Source organism: Argopecten irradians, chromosome 12 (assembly GCF_041381155.1).
Source record: "Argopecten irradians isolate NY chromosome 12, Ai_NY, whole genome shotgun sequence".
Classification (NCBI taxonomy): Eukaryota; Metazoa; Mollusca; class Bivalvia; order Pectinida; family Pectinidae; genus Argopecten; species Argopecten irradians.
The window spans coordinates 2,557,822-2,578,073 of NC_091145.1; the positions used below are offsets into that span (position 1 = coordinate 2,557,822).

At 32.5% G+C, this 20,252-nt stretch overlaps 1 protein-coding gene across 3 annotated transcripts in view; it reads left to right on the forward strand.

Moving 5' to 3' along the window:
- LOC138336386 (uncharacterized) overlaps positions 1 to 17,867 on the forward strand; it is a 38,488-nt gene extending 20,621 nt beyond the window's left edge. The window contains exons 10-11 of one of the 3 annotated variants that reach the window (XM_069285865.1): positions 5,371 to 5,404; positions 16,008 to 17,867. In XM_069285865.1, the coding sequence (XP_069141966.1) occupies positions 5,371 to 5,404; positions 16,008 to 16,011 (38 nt within the window). In that variant the 3' untranslated portion in view covers positions 16,012 to 17,867. The remainder of the gene's footprint in view (positions 1 to 5,370; positions 5,405 to 16,007) is intronic. The other 2 variants (XM_069285867.1, XM_069285866.1) reach the window with 2 other exon arrangements.
- The last annotated feature ends 2,385 nt before the right edge of the window (positions 17,868 to 20,252 follow it).

The following is a 20,252-nucleotide window of genomic DNA, read 5'->3' on the forward strand; positions in this document are numbered from 1 at the left end:
TTCAAGCCTTACAATGTTCAAGCAAGCACGACTTTACACGAAGCGAGTTCGTGTTTTGGGATGTCATGATCAAACTAGCCTATGATAAGTCCTTAGAAGAAAAGATAACGAAACCCCTTTTAGAAACAATATATATATATATATATATTTAAAGCCATGTACCTAAATAAACATACAGTAGACCTTGCATCAGACGCCGGTACTCGGGAACATTCGGCACCTTTCGAAAACGAGAAAATACACGAGTGTTTTTGTTTTTTTAGTTTACGGAAAATACCGAACGTTACCGATTTCAGACACAGCATTGATGATAATAACATCCATCCAAGTAAAGCCTACATAGATTGCTGTTATGTGAATGGTATAAGCCGTACATGTTCCAATACCTGTTACATGTATCTGGCTAAGTATCCGTTACATTCGACACTTGAAGGCATATGAGCATGTTATTGCAGCAAAAAGCGTAAGAATACATGTTACAACGCCCATTATACCGTAGGTATACGTTACATTGCAATTGGCGTTTTTTTGAAAGTTCAGCATTAGGCAGTGGATACCTCTAGTAATTACATAGAATGGAGATGTTAATTTGTAAATAGTGTGGTCTATAGGTAGAAATGTAGTCAGAAAAAAATAATGTAAAAACAAAAAACATATTGTCAAAGACTTTGTCCCTTGTTCAAGATGACAGAAAGATGATGTTATAAAATTATTGCAAGTAAGTATTTAGACGCAGTATTTGGAACTTTTTTATGGCAGATGGACATTTAATATGCCCTGACTCAGATACAGTTGATATGTTCCGACGTTATATTAAATTTATTGTCATTTAACGATATTGACGATAGGAATTGATGACTAAATCTAAATCCATAAAAATCATGATTTAGAACAGCATGATTTAGATTTAGTTCTACTGTTGGTTTTCGGAAATACAGTCTTTTACCTGGAAGGTTTAGCAGTAAGAAATAAAGGGTATCTGTTTGAATATAACTGCGAAATTTCGTGAAACATAAATTTTATAATAATATGTACTTCCATATTAAACTGAGTGAACAAACATAACCAAAAACACACTTTTATCCCCAAACGTTTTTAACCTTGAACGTATCTTGAACTGATTCGAGTTTTTTGTGTAGATAGCATATTATAGATCTAATTCGCTAAGCTCAAAAGAACATAAGTATTTATCATAAAAACATAACAGCTGTTATATGTAATTGGCCTTCAAAATACACTAGACATCCGTAAAAAACATCAACCATTAACAGCACACATACATTAACGTTGCACGTGATCCACATAACTGCTCACCAATTGGCTAAAACTGCTCCTTTGACCTGACCTTTATACATTTGTCCACGCTTGCTTATCTCGACTCGTGCTACTGGGACACAGTATATCCCTATTTATATTTATGTTTTTATTGCTTAAAAGCCACACAAAGGACCAAACTGTCATCCCTCTGCAAAGATGTAGCTATGGCATCAGTATTTCAATGATTCAATAATACGTTATTCTGTCCAAGTAAATTATTATGTGAAAGTAAGATCGGTAAGTTAATTTGCTGTATTAGTTTAAAGATGATCCAACGCCGACAGAGCATAAACGACACTTATTATTCAAATAATAACTGATGTTCAATCGTGTATATATGTGTCTTATAAAAATGTACTTTTTTAATTTCTTTGCTTTTGGTGCCTGCACAATTACTACCTTATTCCACACAAATTTTTCGTATTGCATTTAATAATTTTTTAAAGTAACTTTTGTAACTGAAGAAAAATACTAAATCTGTTCCTGTTCCTTATTTTGAGTGAGAAAAAAATACCATTTATCAGTGGAGGAGCATTTTTAAATATAATTTGAGATTATTTTACAATATTATTTGAAACAAAATTGTTAACTAAAATCTACCAAAATATTTCTTTCTGAAACCTAGAGGGAAGATTAAAAGTCTAGGCCATATGTAAGATTTTGAAAATTTGGTATTTGCCATAGAATGCCATGATGTAAAAGGTCAGGTCAAAGGTCAAGGTCGCAGACTCAGTGTTTTGAAATATAATTTGATCACGATTTCTAAACAGCAATAGTTGATATCAGAAAGATTGTAAATTGTAAGTCTGCAATTTGAGTCCATATTTAATCCAATAGTACGATTGTACAGAAGTGAACAGCTGAACCTCGTAACAAATTTTTACACAATCTAAAAATGGCACAGCCATACCTTTATGTTAATTTCGGTAACAGAATATTTGTCATGAAAATTTTTTACTGATAAATGTTGTTTTATTATAAAAGTAATATCACATTTGTGTTTGACAAGGATGCAATTATTAGAAAGCAAATTAATTATATTGCAAACCTTGATTTCTTCCATTCATAGAAGGGAAATAAAGCTGTTTCTGTTTAATGCTATTTGTGTACATCTGCCTCAAAGAGAAGATCACCTGTTCGTTTTGAATATCTTATCAACTCAGGTTAAGGAAATTAAAGCATAATTCTAGGGATTTGTTTACTCTTTTTTGTTGAGAGATCCGTCCATGTTGTCTGACGTTTGGACTCAAGCTTTTTAACCATAGTCTATGACGGCGATATGACTATCAAAAATATTACTTATGTATCTTCTTTTTTATTATTTGTTGATCAAAATAAAATGTTATGTCTTAGTTGTTATACGAAACTATTTAGGGCGTTAGTTTCAAATATTCCAAATGGCCTTGTAATACATGTGTTGAATTGATCCGAAAGAGAATGATAAAAATACAATCAATGGCTTGGTTCCTCATCAAATGAACATTTATTTTATACGATATGTACTCTTGACCATTCCTGTATATTTGTACCGAAGGTAGAACATAATCAACTGTATTCCCGTGTCCACCATGTGACGTGCGTTAGATTACAACAACTGAACTACATCTAGTATTATATATATTCAGTAATTTTAGGTCCAAGTGTCGGACTGATATCCTTACTTCCCGACCACACTATGTGCAGCTATACTAAAGTACCATTCCTGCAGGATGAACAAAATACCTCGCAAATTGGTTTATTTTTCTATACTGAATACATTCTTCTTATTCACCGAGATAAATATTTATGTATAGACATTCCGATATGTTCCATCCGATCAATGTGTTTCATTTTTTGGACACCTCAGAAATTTCATTTCGAATCATGAAGCAATTTTTACCTGTGTCTTTATTTATTGTAAAAATAATTCATCAATTGCTTTCTTTTTATTTTTTAAATTAAAATTTCAATCTCAATCATATTTTAATACATTTCTGTATAGTTTCCTTTTAAAAGCTATACACATTTTTTATATTTATCAAAGTAATTTTGAAAATCACTGCATCATTTTTACTGCCATTTCTTTATGTTCATTCGAAATTTCTTATATATTTATATTTTCTATTTTACTGAAATATGGTTTCATTGTAGATCTGATCTTGCGAGGAATACTTCTAAATGTATCCATCATAGACAAATCATTACCGTACAAAGCAGCATTCATTTTTCATTGTCTTTTATCTCTAAAAATATTTCGAAGGTAATACGAGATATAGAATTATTGATACAATGTATATTTTTGTACAAACATATTTGCATTGATTCCATTATGTTAAAACGTGGTGTGGGAGCCAACGATTGAGTCTTTATATATTTTGTCTATTTCATCTTGAACAAGGGACAATCATTTCTCATGCATTGAATTTTAAATATGCAAATATTTACAATCAATGTGAGTATGAAGTGCATTTCAAGCAATGGTTTGCACTGATTTGTATGTGGTATTGTAAATACGTATACATGTACGTGTATTTCTAAGTGCGTATAGCGTATCATACAAAATGTTTTGCTCAAAGATATATTTATATGTGTTTTCCAGACATCAGGAATTATCTTGCAAACAGATAATATACGTCTTTGCAATATTTTTTTAAAAATATTTTACGTATGTTATGAATTAATACGAATTATTTTTTGTATAGTTTTTTATATAACTTTTTGTTTTCTGACGTGACGCCATGCTCAGTTAGTGCCAACATTCCAAGCAGCAAAATAACGGGTGGAAGTTGGGACCATAACTCAATAGTCATTAGTCTGTTCGTATCGTTTAATATACTCCTTCTTATGATCGATATAATCCTTATAAATCATACTCCTGATCATGATTAAAACATTTATCAAATAATTAATCATGGTTTGGAATTATATCCGTAATTATCGTTTAGATATTAAAACACTTTTTGTTACAATACTCTGCATCGAGATTTTGAGTAGAATACTCTCAATCAACATTTAGGGTAAATTACTAAATCAAAATTTTGAGTAAAACTACTCTCAATAAAAATTTTGAGTAAACTGCGCTCAATCTACATTTAGGGTAAAATACTCCAATTCAAGATTTAGGGTCAATTGCTCTCAATCAAATTTTTGAGTAAAAGTATCTCAGTCAACATTAAGGGTAATTAAATTACTCTCAATTAAAATTTTGAGTAAAAAATTCCCAATCACGATTTAGGGTAAAATGTTATCAAACAAAAAGTAGGATATGATTATTATCTAGGGTAGACGCTACTTGATAACATTACTAAGAGTAAACAACTTTATAAATCTCGGAGTTTTTTTATTGTGATTTATGATTTTATTTCCAACATAAAAACTTTCATAAATCATAACTGACTATGTGTTATGGCTTTCCATCGTATTTCGAAACAAGTGTTAACGTATTAATGACATGCATATCATGACATTAGCATATGTAAATTAAAAGAATATATGTATAAAAATACACTTTTACACAATTCTTTAATTATACACGACATTTATACATGCAACGTACACATAAAAACGATGTTGTCATTTCAATTTCCATTTCTAAATTCTGTTACTTTTATATTTTGATATTGGCTAGAGTACGCATCACAAATACTCTTATCAAAACAACATATGCTATTCTATCGATTTGTCACTCACTGTCATGAATGGAATCATTCTAGTTAATTAAATTAATAATTTTTTTTCTAACATATTGCTAATCGTATTACGGAAGGACTGGCACCCTGGACGAAACCAGTGTAGGTAATATATTATCGTTGTATGTATGCTTTGCAAAACAATCCTCTAGGCTTAAATCAATAATTAATTTTAAAGACTGGAAGTGAAGAATACTCTTCCAGATTCTCAGTTTACTGCGAATTCGAAACTTGAAGATATCACCTCTTTATGAAAGTAACTATTTAATTATTTTTTTATAGATTTGATAAAACAAAGCAAAGCATTAATATATTATAGATAACAGAAGAATTCCCATGATCTGTGATGAAAACTTCAGTTGATCACGAAAATATTTCGTTTTAGAAAGTCTACTTTATTTTAAGAAAGGACGTCTTAGGTAAGTGACCAATTTCCTTAACCTGTGTCCCTATATCACATCTTTCTAGTATGTTATAAGATATCTATTATTCATCTAATAAGTACGGGTTTCAAGTTCAGTGCAGTGCATGGGTTTTCCCAGCTTGGTCTTGGTGCAGCTGTCTCGATCAAGGAATATTTCTATTCTTCATAGACAGGAAAACCCCAAAACTCCATCACTTCTATTCTCTTTCTGGAAATCTGCCTTTTTCTTGCTTTGGGGTTTTTAACGATAGCGATGTGCTGTGAAATGATTTGTGTCTATCTGTTCTGAAATGAATCTGGAATAATACGAGAAATAAATTAAAATTGTTTACAAATCCGACAGATATGATATGTAAAAATGCGAAAAAATAAAAGACATATCTCCCCCGGTATGTTATAAATAACATGTGGTTATTAACGGTAGCGAAAATGGTAATTGTATCTGGTATAGTAATATCAAATTGATTCTCTGATATTGGAGAATCAGAGGGCAAATATGTTATTGTTTTCATGTTTAAAGCGTATTTAATTTGTAGATATATATCGTATTAGAGGAAGCTAGCATGGTATCCAATAAGCTAGTCTAACTTGAAATATAAGCAGCCCAGGTCATTGAATATGTAGCTAGTCTCTAGTCGTTTATAACTAGTTTTAGTATAACAATCATTATCACTGATAAGCAATCATTTGTGTATTATTAGAATATGCATAAATCGTCCCAACGCACATTTCATCAGTAAGTTACAACGCACAATAAACTCATTAATATTGTAACTTATATGATGCGATTAACTGTTTATCACATTTAATGACATCTATCAATTGTTATATTTCAACTGTAGTTGGAAGATTTCAAAGGTAATTAAGTTTAGCTTTTCTTATCTAGTCAAGAAATAAGATATTGCAAAACATCCACTATCACACGTGCAAAGTTTTTCAAGATGAACTAATTATAATTTTCGAGTTTAAAATGTTTTTTTTATAAAAGCACTATATCTGCATAAGCAAACTTTCATAAGCGTTTCTATATTATGTTTTTCTTTCAAACGCATGTTTGATGCCATGACAGTTAGTGCGTAGACATACAGTAAAAGTCATTGTGTTTTAATATATAATACAAAACAATAAGATAATTTGAATAGGTAAATATGTGTATTTATGGTATGTGTGTTATACACTAATTATTTAATTTATCAAATTAAATTAAATGTATAATGGTTACCATGCCTGGTTTATGGCGGTATCAGATATATGTGCAATATGAAATTTAATTTTGTTCCACACCATTTATATTACACAAAACGTTAATGAAATTCTATCCATAATATAGCAATAGATTACATGTATTTTTGTATTATTCAAATGTATAATATCATGATTAGTCTTGTAAAATGAAATTATGAAACAACTATACAAAGCAGACAGACCGATTGAATCCATCGGCTGTTAAAGTACAAAAGTAAACGATGAATATTTTGTTGATGTAATTACTTCAATAGAGTAGTATTTCTAAATGTTGTAGTAATTGGTTAGATGTAAGCTTGATATATATACAAGTAATTATTAGGTGAGCAGTAGTGAATATTCTACTTATATTAGAATGTTTACGTTAGTAATCTGAATTCTTAATCTTTTGCTTTAGCTAACAATACTTTCATTAGAATGACTGAGATTATGTACATTACAATACCATAATTTTAGGCTCTTACATCACTGGACTTTGATGTTAATTCAAAATGAACAATTGATATTTAGAGAGCAAGAGTATTTATCGTTGTTTAATTAGAATACGGTGCTGATGAACATTACAAAGGTCTTATGCTCTGGAAATTAAATTGTTGAATTTGTATTATATTCTCTATTTTTCCATTTAAGTTTCTAGTGTATGATCAACATGTTTCAGGATAGGTCTACATATCTTGACAAATAAACAATGTATCTGATTTGTACTGGTAATTATCAGAATTTATCATTATATTCAATTTTCAAAGTTAACCATGACATGATATATCACATCTACATTGACTATCAAAGCGGATAGTTTAAAATGAGACGCATAGCAACCGATTGTTATAGGAATGCCAACTGGAGAAAATACTGAGCAAAGTTATCAAATGATGAATAACAAGATTTACAGATGGATGGATGAATGGATGGATGGATGGATGGATGGATGGATGGATGGATGGATAGATGGGGGTGAGATGATGAATGGATGGATGGATGGATGGGTGGATGGATGGATGGATGGATGGATGGATGGATGGATGGATGGATGGATGGGGGTGTGAGGATGAATGGGTGGAGGGATGGGTGGATAAATGGATGGATGGATGGATGAATGGGTGGATGGATGATGGATGGATGGATAGATGGGTTGATGGATGGGTGGATGAATGGATGGATGATGGATGGATGGATGGATGGATGGATGGATGGGTGGATGGATGGATGGATGGATGGATGGATGGATGGATGGATGGATGGATGGATGGGATGGATGGATGATGGATGGATGGATGGATGGATGGAGGATGGATGGATGATGGATGGATGGATGGATGGATGGATGGATGGATGGATGGATGGATGGAGGGATGGATGGATGATGAGGATGGATGGATGGTGGATGAATGGGTGGAGGATGGATGGATGATGGATGATGGATGGATGGGTGGATGGATGGATGGATGGATGGATGGATGGATAGATGGTGATGGATGGTGGATGGATGGATGGATGGATGGATGGATGATGGATGATGGATGAATGGATGGATGGATGGATGGGATAGATGGATGGATGGATGGGTGGATAATGGATGGATGATGTGGATGGTGGATGGATGGATGGATGGTGATGATGGATGGAAATGGATGGATGGGATGGATGGATGATGGATGGGAGATGGTGGATGGATGGGATGGGGATGATGGGTGATGATGGGTTGATGGATGATGGATGATGATGGATGGATGGATGGATGGGATGGATGATGGATGGGTGGATGGATGGTGGATGAATGGATGGATGGATGGATGGTGGATGGATGGATGGATGGATGGATGGATGGATGAGATGGATGGATGGATGGATGGATGGATGATGGGGTGGGTGATTGGATGGTGGTGGATGATGGGTGGTATAGATGAATGGATATTTATATGTTGGTGGGTGGTTTGATGGATGCATGAATGAGTGTTTGAGTATATTGATGGTTGTATGGATGTAAAGATGGATGGTTAGAAGTAAAAGTTAGTGTTTGGGTGAACGGATGGATGGTTTGGTGATTGATTGATTGATTAATGATGGATGGGATGGATTGATGGATGGATGATGGATGGATGGATGGATGGATGGATGGATGGATGGATGGATGGATGGATGATGGATGGATGGATGAATGGATGGACCGATGGATGGATGAATGGATTGATGGATTGATGGATAGGTGTGTGGGGTGTGTCATGGGGTATGGATGAATGGATGGATATGTTGGTGGAAGGATGGTTAGATTGGTGGATGGTTAGATTGGTGGATGAATTAATGAATGTTTGGGTAGGATGGGTGGTTGGGTTGATGAATTGATGGTTGGATGGATGGAAAATGGATGGATGGAAAATGGATGGATGGAAGAATAATTGAGTGTTTGGTGGATGTATGGTGGGTGGGTGTATGGATTTTTGGTGGATTGATGGTTTGATGGATGGATGGATGGATGGATGAATAAGTGTTTGAGTGGGTGAATTGATGCATGGATAGGTGGAATAGTGAGTGTCTGGGTGTATAGATGGATGGATAAATAGATAGGGACAAGGGATGAATGGATGGTTGGATGGATGGGTAGAAGGATACGTGAGTGTTATGGTGGAGGGATGGATGGTTTTGTGGATGGATGAATGAATGGTTTTGTGGATGGATGGATGGATGGATGGGTGGTGAGTGAATATATGGATGGTTCGTTGGATGTATGGATGGAGTGTTTAGGTGGACGCATGTATAGATGGATGGATGAGTGGATGTTTGGTTTTGATGTAACGATGCATTGCTGACATGACCCGATTCGAGCTGATGACAATTAACAATACCTAAAAATCACATCCACACTCACTTTTCCCTTGGCGTATAATTTCTCGTCTATGCCCCTTCTGTTTTGCAGTTTTAGGTTTCATATTAAGGTTAATTTTTATTTAAACCCTTTATCAGCCATGGTCATTTAAGCCGGTGTTGGATTAGGAACTGTGAGGAGTACATAGAGTATCATTAACGACATATAGGCAGTGGCTGATCCTCGTTGGTCTCTAACTCGCCAAACGGTATAGGGGCTACTGGTGAAATCTCGGAAAACATTACAAATTTGGTCAAATCGGATGTCTCACCTGTGTGAAGTGAACATTTGTTAGCATTCATTCCGTCTAATGTCCACTCTTTATACCTTCGAAAGGTTAAGGTCCAAGTGAACATTTGTTATTTGAATTGATTTTTGTTATTGTTATGAACTTTGGACAAATTTGGTCCGATCGTTGACCGTTGTAAGACGATCACTTTAATTGATAAGGACATCAAATAAGTGGTCAAAATTACGAAGCAAAGGTCAATGTCGAATTCCGTATTTTATTTAAATAACATTGTTAAAAAAATTTAAAGGAATAAGTTTCAGGAAAATTCGAAAGTCATTATCACTGTGTCAAAAGCCATAGGCCTTTTCTGTTTCATTTTTGTTTTATTTATTTATTACTCTTTTTTTTGTATGGCCTGTGTCCGTTGTATTACATGACGAATATCAGTTGAGCATTTCAGGTCCATGGGGTATACTTATAGGATATTTTAGTTGATACAAAAAGTACATGACCTCCATTTCTTGAAATGATATTGATGCTGTATAACCTAACTTCTACCACAATACGTCGTGTGTATGCAACTTTCAGGCCATTGTATAAATGTACTGGGTGTTGGATAACTAATTGATATTCCACTAGTGGAAAAAACACCTTCAGGTATTTTGATTCGTGGAGAAATTGAACTTTGACATATCCATTTCGTTTGCGCGCATATAGTCCGCGTTTGTTTTGGACCTAATAGCAATTGTACATTATGGTTTTATTAACGTAAATTTATCTTAATTTGAAGAAAAAAAATGTTATTTATTAGTATAGCTGATGATAATCAAATATTTATGAAAATGCATTTTTTAATATTATCATTATTTTTGTTTTGCAATGCTGGTCATATCAGTATGCCTACTTTACATGGGAAAGCAAACAGATTTGCATTCAACAAATGATTCTAATATCGCTAAAGTTACTGTGGTAGAAACAGGTCACACGACTCGTAACTATTGGATATGGAATTTATTTCCTTCTCGTTCATTCTTTTTTTCAGATTAAGAAAGACACTTGCTCATGTCTTTTGTAATTTTTGAAAAATAATTCGAGTGAATAAATTCGATATCAAATAGTTACTCGTTGTGTAACCTCTATTTATATATTATTGAACCCTTCATAGTTTCGCTACATTGGTTTACGTCATTATAGCACTAGCAATTTATCGTAAAATAATTACATTCTTTTATATGTTCCTACTCCCCATAGACCTACGGGAAGGGAAAAAAAGGTCATTTTTTAAATTCTTCTTCTTTTACAAACAATGTGAATTGTATAAAAGTATGGTGTTAGGTTTTCCAAGTAGAGGGGGGGAGTCTTCAAACTAGCCCAACTCAGTTGCATCTTTATAGGGAAAATGAGTTATCAACTCATGATCCACAGAAGTGGGACAAAAGGGGGTCAAACTGGTCATAGGAACAAAACATTGATAATCTTTTTGACTTCTAGATATGATAGATTAATAAACACTTCATTAATGACATCGCTTTAAGTTCTTTTGTAACACCTTGGATTTTAACTCACCGGTTTTCAGATTTTGTCCCGGACAAAGTGTCGATTTAACTATTGTTAATAAAGGAAAACTGAGTCAGATTTGGTAAGAATATATAATATAATATCTATTGGTCCATGCTGAAATCCAGGGCTCATAAAGATTAATATAATTCCATTATATTACAAGTGTCATGTATGTATCTTCTCTTCTTTATTAGGTTTCTCTTTCGATTTCATAATGAAAGTTTCATTATTGAAACCTACTGTAAGATTTTCAGTGTATTCGGGGTTTTTTATTTTGAATTTCCAATCTTAATCTTATTTCAAGAAATGGAATTCTCTGTACAAAACTACGCACATTATCCACGACAATTCTTACACTAAGATAACTACATCAACTTTTTATTCACACACAAAAGTGGACAAACATCAACACTTAAGATCTGACCATCGACTGACTTATAAGAAATATCTGTTATATACCGACGATGATAATAAACGTTTTATTGACGACGACAAGCTTGTTGTCAGACAAACAAAAGCTTTGAAGACCTAATGAACGTTGCGACATATTGATTGAAAGATGGACGAAACGACAGACGTACACACTGACAAATGGACGGACGGACTGACTGACGGACGAACCAACAGACGGACGAACCGACAAGCGGACACATTAGCATGCTAGAGGACTGGAATAAATAGAACGAATCACTAACGGACGAATTGACTTTCTAAAAATAGGTTGATGTTGTAACTATCAGAGAGACTGTACGACTAATCAACACAAGAAGGGCATCTACTGATAGACGAACGGACAAGCACCGGCACATAAGTAAACATCAATTGATTGACCAAAAATAAAAGAAGTAAGTATATGTCTTCAGATTCCATATAAAACAATTTACACATACATATGAACATGACGGACGGACGGACGTAAAGGCGAACAGACGGACGAAGCAATCATCGGAAAGGAGGAGAAAATGGTCGCTTTGTACGTTTTATCTTGGTCTTTCTTTATCATTCATTTATTCATTCATACACTCATTCATTCATCCAGTAATTCATTCATCCACCAATTAATTGCTTAATTCATCCATCCATCAATCCATCCATTCCTCCATCCATCCATCCATTCATTCATTCATTCATCCATTCATTCATCCATTCATCCATTCATCTATCCATCGTTCCATCCGTCCATCCATCCATCCATCCATCCATCCATCCATCCATCCATCCATCCATCCATCCATTCATTCATTCATTCATTCATTCATTCATTCATTTACTCACTCATCACATCATCCATCCATCCATCCATCCATATCCATCCATCCATCCATCCATCATCATTCATTCATTCATTTCATTCATCATTCATTCATCATTCATTCATTCATTCATTCATTCATTCATTCATTCATTCATTCATTCATTCATTCATTCATTCATTCATTCATTCATTCATTCATTCATTCATTCATTCATTCATTCATTCATTTCATCCATTCAAGCGTCCATCTGTCATTGATATATCTTAATAAGTATCAATGTGTTATTCATCTTTTAAATCCTTCGTTGCCATTTGACCAAATATCAAGTATATTTTTTATCAAAATGTTTATTAATGCATAATATCCTGTCGTTCTTACCACATTATTACACAAGGCAACATCATTTGCATGACAATTTCTCTTACAAAATAAAATATTAAATAACTACCATGTCCTATGCTATTTTACATGTGTGCAAAAAGTTATAAATATAATTGTAATGGAATATAATTGAATATTATAATAATAGTTGCAAACATGTTGGAAATACCGAAAAAATATTTTTATAGTCATCACTTATTACTTTTAATTCCCTTAAAACTATTAATATTATATATTTTTATTTTTTTTTTCAAAATATATATGAGATTTGTCAAAGTCATAAAAAAATTAAACATTGCATTCATTACATTTAATTTACAATTGAAACATTTTGTTTTAATATTTGAAAAAGGATCGAACAACAGGCAAAGACTATAATTTTTTTTTCTTTTTTTTTTTTTGTTATTTTTTTTACATTTTGCTGAATGTCAAATTACTAGTTTTTGGATATTTTATCACTAAGTATTGATAAAACAGTATTATCATTCCGGTTTAGATATCAATCGTTATTAGTTTCTCGTTAAGAAATATTCTAGTCGGGTTTAAAAGTCTTTAATAGTTAAATGTAACTACAATTTTAGAAGTATCAGGAGATTAATTTTTGTTGTTTATTTTTGTTATCTACCGTTTTCATCAGTTTGTTGTGCCATTTTGATACTCTCGCGTGTAACGTTTTGAGTATCGCGAAGTGCAATAATTACATTACATTATATATATATATATATATATATATATATATATATATATTTACATACTAATGCAAATGTTTAAAATACTAACTTGTGTGTTTGAATTATGATAATGATGTTTATAATGCTATATATAACGTTAACACAATTTTGTTCAAAATTTCGATAAAAGAACACCTGTAATACTTAGTACTGGTGTGTAACAGGAATGTTTCATTTTGATAGAATACTTTGTCCATGTTATTCATTATATCATGCAGTATATTGTTCATTTCCATCGAAAATAGTTCAAAATTAACCTGGTATATTCAGTCAATATGTTTAAATCTGAAATACCACTAACCAAATTTGTTTATAGAGTCATCTTTCTAACATCGTATGTATTACTACATATAACTTTATTAATTTGAACATAATAAAAAATGATATGATGTGATAGCATATCGGTTTGAAATATGTATCAACATCATGAACATAATATAAAATAATATGATATGATAGCATATCGGTTTATAATATGTATAAACATCATGAACATGATATTAGAATATAAGATAATATGATATGATAGCATATCGGTTTATAATATGTATAAACATCATGAACATGATATAAGAATATAAGATAATATGATATGATAGCATATCGGTTTATAATATGTATATAAACTTCATGAACATGATATAAGAATATAAGATAATATGATATGATAGCATATCGGTTTATAATATGTATAAACATCATGAACATGATATAAGAATATAAGATAATATGATATGATAGCATATCGGTTTATAATATGTATAAACATCATGAACATGATATAAGAATATAAGATAATATGATATGATAGCAGTTTTATCGGTTATATAATATGTATAACAAAGATAATATGATATGATAGCATCGGTTTATAATATGTAATTGATACTAATAGTTTCAAATTGTTTCATAAGTATCATCAATAAATAATTTGGCTCTCATTTAAATACATATGAAATATAATTATATCACTGTGATATGGATATGTTTTCCATACAATCAGATATCTGAGTTAGATTGAGATTAATATTCATCTAGATCACGTGCATGCAAAACAAGTAACCTCTAAACCATGTCCATTACCATTAACGTATGATGAGGAATTCCTTTCCATTCCAAGATAGACAGGAATTATAAACATGCCAACCATGTATAAAACTCCTGTATATGAAACGTTAAACATTGAAATGTGCGTTGTGGACGAAAATGCATTTACAAATAATTACACATTTAGTTTTTTAAACGAATAAGTAGGAATATTACAAATTCGTTATATATATTTTTTTTAAAGTACAAAATGTGACAAACATGTTATGATGTGACTTGGTAAATAACGACCGGGTTGAAATTAGAGGTCTATAGAGAAAACCAAAACAAACCTCATCGTATGTATGTCCTGTCTCTTTGATAAAATTGAGACAGAAAATGAGGTTTATTCACTGTATTGTAGATGGACTTTTAGAATATATACATTCCTTTCTTTGAAGGGTAATTCAACAGAGGGAGCAGACATATTCAGAAGGAATATATTTTGAGGGATCCATCAAGTGAAAGCCAAAGCTAATTTTACTTCCATCGATTAGTACTATACATTGTATTTGTTTCTCGCTCCTTTAAAAGTGATCCCATGCTATTCTGTTCTCGTTAGGTATTCTCATCTTCTCAACATTATGTCTGTTTTTGGCTTGATTAAAGTATCAAAATTCCCACTTCATTTCTTTTCATTCATTTGGGGAATTAGGCTAGTTGCACATTGAGACACACTTCTATTGCAAAACGTAATTACGAGATTACAGTAATCTGGTGCACTATGATAATTTTGAAAGTTGCAGTAAAGTTTTACTCCTTAATGGGACGAATTCACAAGTGAGTATAAACTTACTATGATATACCTTGATATTGATGGTATATTGAAAGCACTGCTCGGTACCATTGGGGGAATTTTATTTTAATAGCTTTATGAATATATTTGACACATGTCCCGCGATTTCGCTATCACAAGAACATACGATATTTCTATTTTTCGGGCTATGTTACTATACACATACACGGTGCATAGAGAGGATGACGTCTCAAGATAGGGAAATCGAATCCAACGAACACTGCTATATGCATTTTCTCCATTAACTATCGTACATGTACATTGTACATGTCTACAGCATGAAATTCAATCATATATACTATGTAGTATTGAACGAAAGAAATCAAAATGCGTTTTAATATTGACATCTAGCAAGTGTAATGTCAGATGTATTATTGAGTTATCAAAACAGTTTCAATATAAATGGAGGTTGCAATTTCAACAAGCCCTTTTATTACTATTTGAACAGCTGATTCAGAATACAAGGTGAGTAAAATAGATGTTTGAGTGAGTCGTGTATTATTTCCGGCCTGTTGTAATCTGATGATTGTTCCGAACCTTTCCTTATAAGACATCTGACAATTAAAACATCGACAAACTGTTATGATTGAGGCAAGGGGCGATACATAGATATGTTAATTGGTTGAAATAAATTCATGTCTTCATAAGCAAATTTCAAATGTATATATTTACTTCGACTCTATATTTAACTTACATAGTATCCCATGGTTGGATTTGAAAATGCTTAACGTCAGCATCCCCAGATACATTGTACTTTGGTGCTGGAGAAGAATACAACGACAATAAAAAGCCTCATACAATATTCACTCAGGTAATAACATACACCATGCAAATAAAAATGTCTCAATAACACAATAAACTACCATTCACAATTCATCAAAGACTCTATTTATCATGTCATAAAAGTACGGTTTTTTTGTATACGGGTTTACATTCATTGGTATATAAACACATTCCTCAAAAACTTTCTGAAATATTTTAAAATTTAATAACTTATAAATATTTATTTAAAATGATCTTCCTCTTAATACCCCATTAATATTTTCTTCCCCTTAACCTCATGACGTAAACCTCAGTTATTCGCTGCACATGTGTGCCATATATGGAGATACTATCATTGTTTGAAATATTTGTGTATTTTCATATGAGTTAACATTTGATTATCTAGCATACAAAGCTATAACGCCTTGCTGCTGGTAATAGCTTCATTATGTATGACTATACTATCATCTGATTTTTAAACGTTTTTTTTTCAATTTTGAATTGAAAGGTAATCAGGATTTCCTCTTCATTAATTCTGTCTTTATTTATGGATGTGTTTGGTGCACGCTATTTCTGAATTGAAGTGTATTTGACTTTTCATTTTCCTGAACTAATTCAATTTTTTTATTTTGTATGCATTGCAGGTCATGCCTCTTGCATGCTTCCTGACTTTGTATGCGATTTGATGCATTTGTATTAATGAGTTTTAATTAATTAAATCATGTGTTTAATTATAAGAAAGATAAGTAAGAAAGATAACATATTAAATAGTGTCACTTTCCATGATTAGTTATATGCCTTATAACCTTTTGTATATACATTTGACTACTAGTTTTGATAATACACGAATTACAATATATGATAATAGTTTTATATTATGTTTTTCTGAATACAAAAAAATGCCTTTGATTTTGTTTGGAATGAATATTACTTGCTAATCTGATCTGCTTGTTTTATCGTATAACCGATGCATCGTCAACAATAAGATTATCTGAAAAGAATACCACAACAATTAATTCAACGAAAAGGTATGTTACATGTACATTATTGTCGAAGTAGACGTGTTGTCATACTGCATAGTTGTTTATATTAGCAGAGGATTAATTGTTTCCTTATTCGTGGTCAAGTTTATTTCTTTGAACTTACCCACGACAAAAGGGAAATTATCAGAAAGTAAGATAAATCTATATACAAATGTACTTTTTACGATTGGCAAATATACGAAATAAGTTTTCGCCGCGATGAGTATCAGAAAGGAGATCGCAAAATTCTAACTCCTTAAATAAATCAACTTTACAGATTCTGTGTAAGATTAATCAATATATTGATGTTTCTATGTTTATAAAACTAGATTAACATAAATTGATTTTTTATGTGTCTCTTTAAGATTATTTTGGTTAAGAGCTTAGAGAAGAGAATGCATTAATCATGATTAATTTTAATTTCAAAATCAAATATTGTTTTCTTGTGTATGAACTTTTGTATATCCTACTGTGTGCGTTTTAGTAATTAAAAATAAACTAGCCAACATTATGTGTATTGTTTTTTGTGTAAGGAGAAAGTACGTTAAGACTCGAATATGGCCTCAAAATTAATTCTCCAGTAAAGAACAACATATTTTGCCATATAACAGCTGAATACATTTGCTAAAACATTACATCTCGAAAATATCCGCATGTGCCAATTATGTTCACTATGACGTCACCAACATGCAGTTTTCCCCGCCATTTTTCACAAAAATCCTTGAAAAATCAAACTTTTTGAGTGGTTTTTCTCTAAATATGAATCGTGGCCACCTTCGTGGAGCAGAAAGAGATTTTCATCACACGTTGTGTATCGTGTATTTACGCATATCCATGCAAAATGTAAAGTTGCTCCAAGGTGGCGGCCAAATCCATTTCAAGCCTTTTCTAACCTAAAGATGATGAATTTCTAGCAAAATTTGGCGAGAAGAGAAAATCATCAATTTGATGACGTCATGGTGGGGACACATCGTGTACATGGTTATAAAAAATTATGTTTTGATGAATGGCAAGTATGAGAGTATTTATGAGATATGAAATTGATGGGATCAAGTTAATTTTTTCGGCCTGAAAAATTAAGGCCAAATACTGGTCCTATCATATCTAACTCCTTTATATTCTGGAGCAGCGTCTATCAGTCTTTGTATTGTCGTATTTGTAGAATCATAACTCACGGAAGGGGGTAAAATAAATCTGCCAACAGAGTATAACGTGACGCTACCAAAATAGGTACACTGGTATCGTAAAAAGCGATTTTTCAACCCCTGATAAAACACATGTATAAAAATTAATTCGAATTAAGAGGTTTTGGGTACTCAAACCTGCTGAAACACAGGGCTGGACCAGGCATGCTTCAGAACTCTCTATTTATAAATATATGCACTGCTGATAATTAAATTAATCATGAAATTAAAACGGGAGGCATTTATTAGTGGAATGTTAAAAGAAACCCTTGATTCAAGCACACATTTGATAAAGAATTTTCTTCAAAAAGTGTATCAATTTGGGTAGCGTCACGTTATTACACAGATGTGGTCATTGATTATTGGAGAAGCTGAGCATACGTATACTATAAGACTCTTTCATATTTGGATAGGAAGGATAGGGATATTCTACCTGAGGGTCACAAAATGTAGTAAAACCCGAGGCTCGCCGAGGGTTTTATAACATTTTGTGATCCCAAGGGTAGAATATCTCTATCCTTCATATTCACTTATGAAAGAGTAGTTTTCTTTCATACCTCGACGTTTTATTGCAATTTTAAAACTTTAATATCCCGCCATTTTGAAATAAATTCGAAGAAATCCACGACTGGAAGTCAATTTTCCATACATGAAAAATAACGTAATATTTTCAACACAAATTCTGTGTTTCCATCTTTTATAGGAAAACCAGTCATATTTGTGAAAAAAATGTTAAAATTACAGAAATACAGATTTTGTTGACGCCGTGACGTCATGAGGCTTTATTGCATGGGTAGCTATGCAATACAGCCTCAGGCGACATTGGTGTATTGCCCTAGACCAGCCAGTAATTGCACGTGTAGGTATGAAAGAAATTTGGATACATCCTGGTCTGCTGATTGTCAGAACAACCAAGTCCTCTTAAATAAGTTATAATCATGAAATGAACAGAAGCATTTCAGACAATATCATCATTTTCAAAATAATATTTTTGAATAAAACATTTCGACAAAGCGGTTTACAATGACGTTTTATCAAGACACTTTTTGCAGTTCATTTGCCTTTCACAATGCCATAAAATTCCAATTATCTCGAATTATATTTTACATCAAGGGATCATAACACCACGCTATTAGCAAATCAGATGTGACTTTACCAAAACCGGAAACGTGTTTACATGCAATGGACAATGAAATGAACATTTAACACGTGACAACCCATGGCATACTGTATAATTGATAATATTCGCAGGGGTTTGAATTTCGCTAAATTTGCGGATCCATCCAAATTGTGAAATTAGGTCCATCGCGAGTTTTATTAAATTCATGATTTCCCGTATTGTAGCCTGTCGTAAGATCGATGATTTAATTGGATATCGGTATAGTTCGTGAAAAAAATTCCCCGCAAATAAGTCAAAACTAATAAATCGCGAAATTTCACACCCGCGAAATTGAACAACTATACAGTTTCCTCCAACAACCTATCATGGATGTGTTTACAACAGAAAGCAAGGTAAAATTCAGCTGGTCACAATGTTAAAAACAGCTTTACAAGCAGCTCAATATGATTTTCCATCAACAGGTCAATCAAGGTCACAGAAAGTCAAAAGCTATATGAACCAACATTACCTCAGAGGTAGACAAGATCCCAGCACATAAAATTTGTCGAGGAGCTAAACTAAACTATGATAGGAGTGTAACAAGTATGTTCAGATTTCGTGAGCAA